Consider the following 14,431-nt stretch of genomic DNA (forward strand, 5'->3'; position numbering starts at 1 on the left):
ACCTTTATTACCTTTATTAGAACAAAATAGAGAATCTCAAGAGACAAATATCATAATAATTCACAAAATGCTAATATTATTTCTCATCCCATGTGATTCACGCAGAAGTGAAATTGGGCACTTTGACAATTTAGGAGTCAAACTGGCTCCGGTTTTTATAGGTCTGCTACAAACCCTTAAAATTATGTGCTTAAAGGTGTGTGTGTGTGTGTGTGTGTGTGTATACAGACAAACTTAGCGATACACAGAGTCCACATTGTAAATCTTTGGCAATTACACAATATTGTCACTTCACTCACCAAGATCTCAGAAATACTACACGCTCAATTTTCAGAAAATCCTATAGATGTTTTGTACCAAACATCTATAGGATAAACACACAGATAAGTTCAATCAATGTCAAATGTCAATAAGGAAAAAAATAGAATCTATCTTAAAGGGCAGATAAACAGATTTTACAGGGACAAATAAACATGGCAAATGTTTCCAACTTTTCCAGTAAGAGTCTGCACTGAACCAAATGAATATCTGCAATTATTTCTTATACTACATTATTAAACTTTCATTATAATCATCATGAAACTTTGTTTAAACAATGATATTAAAGCCACTGATAGAATATTCGCCATTCAAATTCAACGCGCAAGAAATAAATGTCACCGTAAAATCAGCTATATATCCCTCTCCATTTGTTTATCTAGCCTATATTTTTGTTTCAACTTATCTTACTATGATTTTACTTTAACGCTATTCTTTTATCTGCTTTCCAAGTATTACAATTTCTTTAAGGAAAGACAAATCTAGTTTGATTAGATTTACTCTTTATCATTTATTCCTCTTTATAATAGTTGTCAGCGGACAATCCAAAATGTGTGTTTTATTTGAAATGTCTCATTAACAGTATTTGAGCGTGTGTGGCAGCGTATCGCTGGGCGTGGCGTCGAGCTGTGATGTACAGGCTGGTTTCCGCGAGCTGCTTGAAAAGCCATGTGTTGCGCTCGCGGTGCGTCAGATTACTTCCCTGCCTCTTCTGCAACATGTACAAGACGCGAATGCAAGCTAGTATAAAGAGGAACGTCAAACAATAATAATAATAAGAAGAAAAACTCTGAAATGAGGGTAAGTAACTCCACCTCATCAAAATGTAAATGAAAATGTTTCTTCTCGTCAGTGGGAACTTCTAGAAGTGAGGAAAGAAACAACGCGTCTTAATCTGCCTCTTGATTTTTTTATTTTTTTTTTCTCAGACAATGAATACAAATAACGTTGTTTGTTTAAATCAACAGATGGCCGTGTTGGCAAATCACAAACTTTGGACATCCGTGGATTATTGCAAATCAGTTCTTTTACCACTGGACAAGCAGCACAGAGTGACAGACAGACTCATGACATCCTAACTACGGTCTGAAGGTGTTTCTCAGTCAAGTGAGCAGCAATGGATTCGCTGTATATCGCTATCGAGCTGGTGATCGCTGTCCTGTCAATCGCCGGTAACGTGCTGGTGTGCTGGGCTGTGGCCATCAACTCCACTCTCAAGAACGCCACCAATTACTTTCTGGTGTCTCTGGCCGTGGCAGATATTCTGGTTGGATGTCTTGCCATCCCTTTTGCCATTACAATAAGCATTGGTCTGCACTCTGACTTTTACGGATGCCTTTTCCTGGCGTGTTTTGTTCTGGTACTGACTCAAAGTTCAATATTTAGTCTTCTGGCGGTGGCCATCGACAGATATCTGGCTGTAAAGATCCCCCTGAGGTGAGTTTTTCCCGTTTATTAGCATTTCATGTTCATTACAACTCAGTGATTCATTATTCATCATTACCTGTTATTTATGTTCCTAAATTGAAGCGGTACAAAAGGCATTATATATCTATTATATTTATATATCTTTCACAGCTGTCTTGACACAAGCTCGCGCGTGCACCATGAACCTGTTCTTCGCGGTCTTCTGTATTTTCAGTCCTGAGTGAACTATCAAGTAGTACACGTTCTCATAAATATTATATCATTGATATTATATAATTGATTCATCTCATCTTTATAAACACAACAAAACGACCAGCATCTTTCATGAAAGGCTGCAGTATTGATTGTAGGCTTTGTGCGATCAATATTATTGATGCTCGTGTCTCTTTTGCAATTCGTTCAAAGTTAATCTAGTTTATCGAAGTTAAAGACTTATTCTGGACAGAGCGAAATCGGCCTATTTTTCTAAATCTGTGTTAATAGGTAAATTTAAGGAGGGCAATTAAAGAAAGAGGGTTGCTCAATGTTACTTGTCCCGTCATATTTCTTTAAAATGAATGGAAAGACTGACGAAAGGAATTACATATTGACTGACTGATATACAAACAAGTGTGCATGTGTAATTTCATGCATTCACTTTCTGCTTCATGCCATGTAATTACTGAAGCACACTTATGACTACATTCAGGCGCGCACACCAGCAAATGTCCCGGATGTGACTAATAACACTCAACAGTGTTAATAAAGGTAACTCTGAGTATTTACACCGGCCAGTAGTGTTAATCCTCTAAAATACAACAGCACAACTTTAACACTTTACTCTAAAAGTCCCCAGCACAGGGTATTTTGCTGTGTAGGGCCGGGGTTTCACTGCAGCCAACGCTGTGTTAAGTCCAGTGGGAATGCAGTTTCTCTCAGTTCACTGTGTTTTTAATGATAGTGTTGAACAAGGAAATGCTTACTTTACTTGCTGACTGACTTTAATGATAAAGCTGTGAAGTGCACTCTTAATCATCTCAGATCCTGGGTTGTCATGTTACGCTCACTGTTTCATGGCCAAGATGAAAGTATGTTTCTTGTTACGGTGTAGTTACTGGAAATACAGGGTTTTGGCATGAATGCTGTCAGCAGATGATCCAAGAGGAACCAAGTTTCCTCACTTTGCTGCCAGACAGTATTCCCTGTTCAGCATTCATTCACTAGACTGGTCACCTCATCGCTCTCTTACACATTCTCTGCTCATCTGTCTGTCTCTCCATCTCTCTTCCCGTGTAGAAACACGAAAGCTGAGGGCTGGCTATGTTTAGCTACATGTCCACTGACTGAAGGATCTAAATAGGGTTCAAATTTCCCAAAACAGAAGGCTGCAATTATTTATATGTAAGCGTGGGCTTGAATCAGAAGGTCTTTCCACTGTTGAGCAAAAAAGACCCAAAGCATCTTTTTCCTCTGAGTCATTGGTTGTACTTTGAAATCGTAATAAAAGGTGGTTAATGGCAGGACTTTCCCTTTTAGTGGTGTGATATATCATACAATGTGTTTTTTAATATAATGTTCTACCAGATGCTTCTGTTTATTAATTTTTTAAAAATTCTCTTTAAAGGGATAGTTTAGTTAGTGTCCCTCATGTCATTCAAACCCAGTATGACTTTCTTTCTTCTATGGCACACAAAAGTAAATATTTTGGGAAATGTCTTTTGACCATACAATGGAAGTTAATTTTCTCCAACTGTTCAATTACCAACAATCTTCAAAATATATTTTCTTTTAAAAAAAAAAAAAAAAAAAAGTCATACTGGTTTGGAATGACATGGTTTGAAAATGCTGACAGAATTTTCATGTTTGGATGAACTATTGTTTTTATTGAGCATTCAGTGACCCTTTTTGATTCGTCATAAATAAGTGAGAGCAAAGTGGATTGATGAACTAGTTATGCATTAAGGTCAACGTATCGATTTTTTTAAATAGTGGAAAAAAATCCATTAATGATTTTTCTTTTCACACTGTGAATTCAGGACAATGTCCTTAACTACTAATCAAATTATTATTGCATTCCAAAGGAAGTGGAATGCTGTAGTTAATGACTTACTTTCTTTTGTGTTACACCAAAGAAGATCATTTAGATAATTCTTTTAACTGTTAAGGAATGCTTTTGTCTTTATAATGAAAGTCAGTGTGGTCCCTATACCGGACCCCACTGGCTTTCATTTTATGGACAATAAAATAAAAAATAAAAGATACAGAACAGTGTCATTTTAGTATTAATTCTAAAGTATTATAGTTTTGTTCATTTAAATTTAATTTGTGTACTATTATTTATTTTTATTTCAGTTACATTCTTGTTCAGTTTTAGTAATTATTTTCATTTTTCTTTTTGTATTTCCATTTATTAATTAAAATGAAAAATACTGAAAATATTAATGTTAATTAAAATGTTATTGCATTATAATGTTAATTAAAAGAGAGCTGAAATCGAATATATATATTTTTGGTGAAAATTTTTCAGTAAAGCAAAATTCTAAATGTTGCCTTGGCAAATAACTGAAATATAAACATATTTCAAACAAGCTGTTTTTTTATTTCCAACCCAGTTTTTTTGTGGCGAACTATTGTTTTAATGCACCTGCTTACATGTGTTAAAAGAAAAGCAGTTGAGACCTTCTCCCTTCAGAGCCATTGTGTCAACTGTTTTTACTTAAACTGGAGCCTTCTGGCAGAGCGCTGTGGTCTAAAGCGGAAGCGAGGCCGCTGAAGAACGGAAGGGTTAGAGGAGGGATTTGTGTGTGGAATAGAATGAAGGGGTGAAAGAAAGAGAGAGAGAGAGATGGGGATGCCAGCGGGTTGTTGTCATGCCACAACTAATCCACTCTTCCCTCCATTCATGTGCCCTGAGCGTTGAGGAGAGCTGGCGCTGAGAGAGAGAAAAATGTGCTAAAGCTGAAAGAAGTGTCCAACAAAAGGAGACTGTGCTCTTGGAGCTAAATGCAATGACATCATGTGTCCTTGCATCTGGGGGGAAAAAAGAGAGAGAGAGAGAGAGAGAGAGTTGATTAAATGTTGTGCTACAAAAAAGCCAAGAACGGCTTTTTCAAGCTATGGGTGATGTGTCTATTCCTGAGAATATAAAATAGATTTTATTAATTTTCAATGCTATGGTGTTGCTCCTATAGAGTTGCTGAAGAGGTCCATACTGTACATGCTTTCTAAGGTGTTCTTATTCTTGTTTGGTCAAAAACAAACAAACAAACAAACAAACAAAAACAAACACTACAATATTCTTGTCTTTAAATGTTTTATCTCTGTTTTAAATCAGTAGTCCAGTTACTTAGAAAAGCTGCACTTTTTTTTTAGTATTAACTCAAAAAATGCTGCACAAAAGTTACCCTAAGTCAGTATAATTTTTGTATTATTTATACAGTATTATAGTTTTTATTAATATTATGGATTAGCTTTTTATTTTCAGCTTTTAGTTTTATAACTTTTGTACTTCTACCTCAATTTATTTAACTTAGTTGCCAAGTTAAAATTTCTAATTTAGAAGTATTTCATCTAATATTTATATTTTATTTCAATTATCAAAAATAATATATATATATATATATATATGTGCTACAAAAAAACTATTTATAGTTTTACTTAAGAACACTGCCCTAAGTGTATGGAATATTAACAGTGATGCTTGTGTAAAATAATGTAGTTCGTTATCTGTGGGCCAACATGATGTCATCACTCAAGTCACTTTCCCAACCCCCTCCATCCCTGCATCCGGTGCTGGGGCAGCACCTCTGATGGCTGTGGCAGCCCAGGTCTCTCTGAGAGAGGTTGTGCTGGGTGTGATGAATAATGCACCTCATGTATTAGTCACTTCAGTCCATCAGGAGAAGCAGAATCAGAGCTGGCTGAGGATGCCTGATGAAGAGTCTCCAAGCCATCAGTCACTTCTTCCCCTTCTCTAACCTACATACAGTACAAGTACAGTCACCTCAAGAAATAGTTGAACACTTACATGTACATGAGCGGTATTATATCACATACAGAATATAAAGCTAATGGCTAGTGTAAAGAAATGTGGCACTTTTTGCAATGTTTTTTACCTAGTTGGTGTTGCAATGATTGTTATCACTTTAAACATGATCTGCTTGCATCTGTTATTTTATATGGAAGCCCTGCCTCAGAGTAGGTGATTTAAAAAAGAAAAGAAAAAAAGAAGTGAAATAAAGAAATAGGTACTGTATATATTTTTTCACTCTGAGGCTGAAAGTTTTAACAAGCTTTTGCTATTTAATGAAATAAATATATATAATGTGAGATCCAAAATTCTAGTAGCAAACTGAAGTTTTTGATTAAAAAATGCAATTTAAACCTGGAAATAAATTACATTTTTGAATTTTGATCAATTTAAATCAAAGATATGTGTGGAAGTTTGTTTTCGCCACAGGATAAAAATTTATAATAATAAAGGTAATTGCCACTTTCTCTCACAATATTCTGAGAAATCTGTAAAACAAAGTCAAAATTGATAGATTAAGAATTGTGAGATATAAACTACTTTTTTTCTCCTTCACAACTCCAAGTTTACATCTTCCAATTATGTTTTTTGTTTCCATCATAAAATAAAAAGTTACTTTTTCATCTCACAATTCGGACTTCTCAAAAATGCGTGTTTATATCTTGCAATTCTGAATTTTGATATGTAAACAGAATCATAAGGGGACAAAAAACGTCCGAATTGTGATATGAAAAGTTGCAATTACCTTTTTTTATTTAGTCTTTTTTTATCCCATGGCAGAAATAAGCAATGTGGCTTAATATGAAGAAATAATATTCTGCAATTTTTCTATGTCAGTAATAATAATAAAAAAGTAAATTTGTGACATTGATCATGTGGCTCTTTGTACAGTCTAAGTAAATGCAAAACAGAAGCATTTTTGCTAGTGATCTCAGACTTTTGGACCCTACAGTGAACTCAACCATCACTAGCCATACCTTCAGCCAGATTCAAATTCGCAAAGTTAATATTCTTCTAAGTCTGTTGTACTTCCCTACAGCCCTCTTTATTCATATATTTCTACTCCCTCACCCAGTTACACTAACACACACGCACACATACACACACACACAAATCGTACTGATTTGTATGTTATGTTGGTCTCTGAATTTGTTTTTTGCATTTCATTTGTTTTTTGTAAATATTGTAATAGTCTGTTTGCAAAATAAAAAATAAACAAAAAAAAAAAAAATTTAATATTCTTTGTTCTATGTCCCCTCCTCTGTGCAGGTATAAGGAGCTTGTCACAGGGAAAAGGGCAAGAGAGATCATTGCTATTTTATGGATCTTATCCTTCATCATTGGACTCATCCCATTCGTGGGCTGGAACCGTAAAGACTTGGCCTGTTCCAGAAACGAAAGCGGCTTGACACAGACTAGCAATAGCAGTGACCCCGCTGAGATGGAAAAGGGCTTCTTGCAAAGCTGCTGCCTCAAGTGCTTCTTCGAGAAAGTGGTGGACATGAGCTACATGGTGTACTTCAATTTCTTCGGTTGCGTGCTGCCACCTCTGCTCATCATGCTGGGCATTTACGTCAAGATCTTCACGGTGGCACGGAAACAGCTGCGTCAGATCGAGCTCAAATGCAGCGTGAGTAACGGTGAGAATCAGCACCACGGTCTGCTGCAGCGGGAGATTCGTGCCGCCAAATCGCTCTCCATCATCGTGGGCCTGTTCGCTCTCTGCTGGCTGCCCGTGCACATCCTGAACTGCCTCACACTCTTCTACAACGAGCTAAAAAAGCCTGGCTTCATCATGAACATCGCCATCATCCTCTCACACGCCAACTCCGCCGTCAATCCCATCATCTACGCCTACCGTATTCAGGAGTTTAGATTCACTTTTAGGAAGATTCTGAACCGCCATTTCTTTTGTCGACGGGACGAGTTGTATCGCAGCTCCACTGGAAGCAGCTGTCACAGAGACCAGATTACAATGACTATTGACCCTCTGCTTTAGACAGCTTGGTCGAAATATGAGAGAAATGTTTACAGCCCAAAGAACTGCAAACAGCTTGATCATGTATTGAGATGACGTCTAGTGTGGCCCACTATTCATGAAGACATTGTGGACACATTTTCAGAATTTAACATTGAACTGTGAAAAGAAAAAAAAAAAAAGCCTTCGTCACTACAAATCTGTGGAAAAATGTATAGATTGCATTTCCAAGCAGACTTTTGCAGCAACTTATTGGTCAAGCCTTAGCACAAGGATTTGAAAGCTACGAGTGGTTGCTGGGCCTTTTGGAAGTGCTGAACGATGAACTGAAGCATGTATGAGAGACCTACATGAGGATCCTGCAGAACAATAAAACACTCATTTTGTGCAGCCCGGAGGAACAATAAGCTGAACACGCCATCGTGGAACAGAGAACACAAAGAAACCGTTTCTGAATGCTTGAATGTATTAGGACCTTTTGTTGTTTTTTACAGTTGAGATGGTTGGTTTAGACTGCTCAGGAACACACATGAGATAAAAGCTAATTTAAGAACCCATAATAGAAAGGAAATCATAAAACGATTTTCTGTACAGCCAGTTATGAAAAATTACCCCCGTTTTCATTACTTAAAATACACTGCTGGTCCATTCACAACTTAATTAACCCAAGAAGTTCAAATCTGTAACCAAAATGACTCCAAAAGATACACTGGGTACAAAGTGGCCCCAATATTATTTGGAAATGTATTGCATTATATAACAAAAAGTGTCGTAATTCTCTGTTTGAATTTTTATATCATATTGTTTTATAGTTTATAACCAATAAACAGCTGTTTTTCTTTAACATAAACGCCACTTTGATGTTTTGTTATCTAATGCAAATACATTTAGATATTTGTAAATGTTGCTGAAGTGTACAAATACGTTTTGGTTCAGCATGTTACTAAATGACCATTACACTCTTTTCCTTTCTAACATCTACACAGTCAGTGGGTCCTAAATCTGAGACAACTAGTGATTTTGTTTAACACTCTTTATACTTTTTTTTTTTTTTTTTTTGATACTTTGCATTATATTATCATTAGTTGAGCTGCATGAACTTCATAAGTTTGTCAAACCTGATGATCATGTTCTCCAGTATAATTAGAGATTCATTGAAAGAACTTCTGATGGTCTACAGTCACATGATCAATGTCACATTTACTTTTCTAATTAGTGACCAGAAAATAGTGCAGAAGATTTTATATCATGTTTCTTTCTTTAAACCTTTTCAAAAAGTAGAAAAAAACCTTATTAAACTTAGAACCTGTTTATTAGATTATTTGCAAGTCAAATTAGATTTAAAAGGCAGGTTTTCACTGTGGTCTCAGATGTTTGGAGCTCAATGTAATATCAGTGTCCTTAGATTTCTGATGTCTGTCTGCTCATGTGTCACAGCCCTTAGGAATCAGTTTGTTATTGAATGTCTGAGTGTGACAAACTACCCAGACTGAAACAAGAGCAGTTGACCTGCAGCAAAGACTGTCTCCTCTGGAGAGAGATTTACAGTGTCACCACCGGAGCTAAATAACGCTCTGTAGTGCCAATAATACCTCGCTATTCTATTAATCACCAACCACCTTTACAGTAGAACTACAGATCAGGAGAGAGGTCTGCCGTTCATTCATCAGTGCCTTAACTGGCTCATCTAGACCACATTTTGAAGAATAACTTATGATTATAAAATGATTAAAATCTCAGAGCTGTGACACATTGATTAGAGTGCATGCTCTTCAGACATTGAGCCTTGGAGATGTAGGTTTTAGTCCGGACTGAAATGTGTCTTCATCCCAATCTTAATATCTTGTCACTAGTTTTTCCATCCATTGTATGTTTGTCCAGTTAAATAGGAAAAATAAAACTATATTTAGTGTATCATCTGAAGAGATCCTGCTCTTTCAATAACATGAGTGTATTTAGATCTTACACTCATTTTTTATATCAGATTATATTATATAATCTGACCAAGTGTAGGTCATGTCAGTGCCTTAAAGTATTGGTCATAAACACTTAAAGCAACATCAAACATTTTTTGCACTTTTTTCAATTTGTTTCTGTATATATACTGTATATACATATAAAAACAACAAACTTTATTGATGTTTGGATGGTTTATTTTAATATTTATTGTCTTTTTGATTGTTATGTTTTATAATAAGCCTAATTTTGATAGTCATGACTGTTTTAGATGTAAAAACTCACTAGGTATATTTACATGCACTGATTTTTGTAAACGGGAATGAATGCAATCTGATTTAAGATTCTGAAAGCGCTATTCATATAAAACCTGAAAGATGCAATGTGATAGACATTTGTTTACATGTGCAGTTTGTAAGACAAGAAACATAGGCATATTCATAAGATGTAAAATGCATGTAGACATACATATCATGACACTGCGTCGCAGTGATTTTCCTTTTGATTTTAGATATACACCACTCAGTTGGATGGAATTTGTATTCGATCAAGCTCATTCAGATCAATTGAGGCGTTTACATGAACACTTTTCAGTCTGACTAATCCATTATAAGCAGATTATTTGGGTGCATGTAAATGTATCTATTGGTTTATTTGCTATCTGCAGCATTGTAAAAATAAGGACAGATAGGGATGATGGTCTAATATAATCATAAGTTAATAAGCCCATATTTAGAAGTTATTTTGAAATCAAGGGAATGTATAATTGTGTTTTTGGGAGTGAATTGTAACTGTGTCCAGATGAAATGTGGAAAAGCAGCAAGCAGTAAATCTAGGATCACCATTCATCCTCTTCTTCCAGGACATGTCTTGGCTGGGATTTCTAAATTGCCTAAAATATCCAGGTTTTGGCTTTTCTTATTGACATGCTCTCTACAGTCCTCACAAGCATTATATGTATACGTATTTGCATTGCTTTGACTGTTTTTTTGGAGATCCCGCCTTCTCACACACCATGATTGGTTCATTATGTACAATGCCTGCACGCTATTGGTCATTACTTTCACCAAGTATAAAGCCAAAACCTGAATATTTTAGGCAATTCAGAAACTCTGGTCATTTGTTAAAAACCCACGGAATTTCTTTTGTCCATGTTGGTAGCCAAAAAAGTGACGGTAGCCATTGACTTCTGTAGTATTCTTTTCCATACTATGCGAGACAGTGGCTACCGTCAACTGTTTGGTTACAAACCTTCTTCTAAATATCTTACTTTGTGTTCAACCAAAGAAGAAAAATTTTTACACGTCTGAAACAACTTGAGGGTGAGATGACACAAATGTCATTTTTAGGTGAACAACTCCTTTAACAATCATCAATCTTGACTGTTATTGTCACATTCTTTATTTGCTTTCAGTATGAACAGAAAAATGACTTATTACTGGAAACAGTAGTTTGGGACAGTGTGTGGATTTCATCAGCTTTGGTTTCTGACAGATGCACTGATGTGTTTGCCCCTGACAATGACATGCCTTCCCCAACCACAGCTGTGCCAACATTTTTTATTTATTGAGGGGAAGAATGACATTCTTGAGCAGTATTTTTGTGTTTGTAGTCTCTAAATGATGTAAATGTACAAATATTTGTTACACTTTGTAAGGGCTAAACTATAGGAGTGTGCCAGACATCTCGGACATTCCAATGGAGACGAATCTGTACTGCACTGCAACTGTGTTAGCTGATGTTTTATGAAGTACTGTCTGGTGAAAGCAGTAAAACTAAAGGCCTTTTTTAACCAGTCAAGTGTACCTGAAATTTATTCCTGCCTTTGGAGCAAACAGAAAAGAGTCTGTGCTTTTAAATGTGTATGTTTTTGACGTGTGTATTTGTCACTATTCTACATACACTGTGATGTTCTCTTGTACGTGTTGAAAAAAAAAAAATAGTTTTGTGACAAAAACCTTTGGCATCAAAATGGAGTCTTGTTATTTAACATGAATAAATCTCTATGTATGGTGAATTATTTTATTAATAAAAGCTGTTTATATATCTTTTGTGCCACCTTCTTTCAGTTTTAGCTCAGCTCAACTGTCGTTTATTCAGAAGGAAAGTGTGTCTGGATGTGTGTGTTGTGAGAAACTGCAAGTGCAGCCTTTGTTCAAAAAAAAAAAAAAAAAAAAAAATTCCCTTTTATAAGAGCCAAAGCCACAAAGTCCAAGAATCTAGCCTAGCTGATATATTGTTTTCATTCATTTGGCGGTAACCATATTCCAGTTCCCTAAATGATAAACACTAATAATCTCATTATTAAATACCACATTCTCACATCTTTAAACACACTAAAAAAAAACAACAACAAAAAAATAATAATAATAATATTTAGTTTATCTACATTTTAAAAGCAATACCCATCAATGTGCAGAATCAATATACAGGTGCTGGTCATATAATTAGAATATCATCAAAAAGTTGATTTATTTCACCAATTCCATTCAAAAAGTGAAACTTATATATTATATTCATTCATTACACACAGACTGATATATTTCAAATGTTTATTTCTTTTAATTTTGATGATTATAACTGACAACTAAGGAAAATCCCAAATTCAGTATCTCAGAAAATTAGAACATTACTTAAGACCAATACAAAGAAAGGATTTTTTAGAAATCCTGGCCAACTGAAAAGTAAGAACATGAAAAGTATGAGCATGTACAGCACTCAATACTTAGTTGGGGCTCCTTTTGCCTGAATTACTGCAGCAATGCGGCGTGGCATGGAGTCAATCAGTCTGTGGCACTGCTCAGGTGTTATGAGAGCCCAGGTTGCTCTGATAGTGGCCTTCAGCTCTTCTGCATTCTTGGGTCTGGCATATCACATCTTCCTCTTCCCAATACCCCATAGATTTTCTATGGGGTTAAGGTCAGGCGAGTTTGCTGGAAAATTAAGAACAGGGATACCATGGTCCTTAAACCAGGTACTGGAAGCTTTGGCACTGTGTGCAGGTACCAAGTCCTGTTGGAAAATGAAATCTGCATCTCCATAAAGTTGGTCAGCAGCAGGAAGCATGAAGTGCTCTAAAACATCCTGGTATACGGCTGCGTTGACCTTGGACCTCAAAAAACACAGTGGACCAACACCAGTAGATGACATGGCACCCTCAAACCTTCACTGACTGTGGAAACTTTACACTGGACCTCAAGAAATGTGGATTGTGTGCCTCTCCTCTCTTCCTCCAGACTCTGATTTCCAAATGAAATGCAAAATTTACCTTCTTAAGAGAACATAACTTTGGACCACTCAGCAGCAGTCCAGTCCTTTTTGTCTTTAGCCCAGGCGAGACGCTTCTGACGCTGTCTGTTGTTCAAGAGTGGCTTGACACAAGGAATGCGACAGCTGAAACCCATGTCTTGCATACATCTGTGCGTAGTGGTTCTTGAAGCACTGACTCCAGCTGCAGTCCACTCTTTGTGAATCTCCCCCACATTTTTAAATGGGTTTTATTTCACAATCCTCTCCAGGGTGCGGTTATCCCTATTGCTTGTACACTTTTTTCTACCACATCTTTTCCTTCCCTTCGCCTCTCTATTAATGTGCTTGGGCACAGAGCTCTGTGAACAGCCAGCCTCTTTTGCAATGCCTTTTTGTGTCTTGCCCTCCTTGTGCAAGGTGTCAATGGTCGTCTTTTGGACAACTGTCAAGTCAGCAGTCTTCCCCATGATTGTGTAGCCTACAGAACTAGACTGAGAGACCATTTAAAGGCCTTTGCAGGTGTTTTGAGTTAATTAGCTGATTAGAGTGTGGCACCAGGGGTCTTCAATATTGAACCTTTTCACAATATTCTAATTTTCTGAGATATTGAATTTGGGATTTTCCTTAGTTGTCAGTTATAATCATCAAAATTAAAAGAAATAAACATTTGAAATATATCAGTCTGTGTGTAATGAATGAATATAAACAAGGTTTACTTTTTGAATGGAATTAGTGAAATAAATCAACTTTTTGATGATATTCTAATTATATGACCAGCACCTGTACACTATGAAATGTTTGTCTGGTTGTATACAGGCAGGAAATGTAAGCAGCGTCATTGTCAAGCACTCGTCAGGTTGCAGACTCGATGCAGTGTAGGTTTCTATTTTCCATTGCCATGGTGGAAGTGAAATCTAATAGGACGACAGATGAGGTGTGTGTAGGCACGCCTGTCAAACGTGGAAACTGAAATATACATATCAGCATGGAGTGACATGGCAAGATACATCATTACATGTACATACATCTCACATGATATATTTCTGTATCTACTGCTTTCTGTGTTCTTTCTTGTTTCATTTTTAATATTTCAATAAGCAATACCTCTTCCTTGAACTTTTTCACTAAATAAAGATCCTTTGTCAATATTGTTACAAAAAATAAATAGAGTCCTCATTAGGATGTTAAGGTCGGGAAAAGGACAAAGATGTAAAATAATTATAGTAAATAAGAAATAAACACAAAAATAAGTAAAATTAAGATAAACATTTAACATGTCATACAGTATTGCTGCTACATAACGTGTATGTGAAAAACTAAAGATAAAATAAAATAATAAAAAAAAATATTAATGTGCAAAAGAAATGTTTTACAAATTTACAGATATGTGCAAAAACAAAATGTCATCTTTTGCCCATGTTCTGCTTGTCAGTATAGAAATAATTACTCATTAGGAGTGTTTATATGTAGACATACTTTCTGGACTTAATCTA

General features: G+C 36.0%; 1 protein-coding gene across 1 annotated transcript; it reads left to right on the forward strand.

Annotated features, from left to right (window-relative positions):
- The first annotated feature begins 915 nt into the window (after positions 1 to 915).
- Positions 916 to 11,735, forward strand: LOC109073849 (adenosine receptor A2b-like). The gene is made up of 3 exons (XM_019089921.2): positions 916 to 1,119; positions 1,287 to 1,755; positions 7,025 to 11,735. The coding sequence occupies exons 2-3, from the start codon at positions 1,436 to 1,438 to the stop codon at positions 7,752 to 7,754; spliced, it is 1,050 nt and encodes a 349-aa protein (XP_018945466.1). The 5' UTR covers positions 916 to 1,119; positions 1,287 to 1,435; the 3' UTR covers positions 7,755 to 11,735.
- The last annotated feature ends 2,696 nt before the right edge of the window (positions 11,736 to 14,431 follow it).

Source organism: Cyprinus carpio, chromosome B5, assembly GCF_018340385.1.
Source record: "Cyprinus carpio isolate SPL01 chromosome B5, ASM1834038v1, whole genome shotgun sequence".
Taxonomy (NCBI): Eukaryota; Metazoa; Chordata; class Actinopteri; order Cypriniformes; family Cyprinidae; genus Cyprinus; species Cyprinus carpio.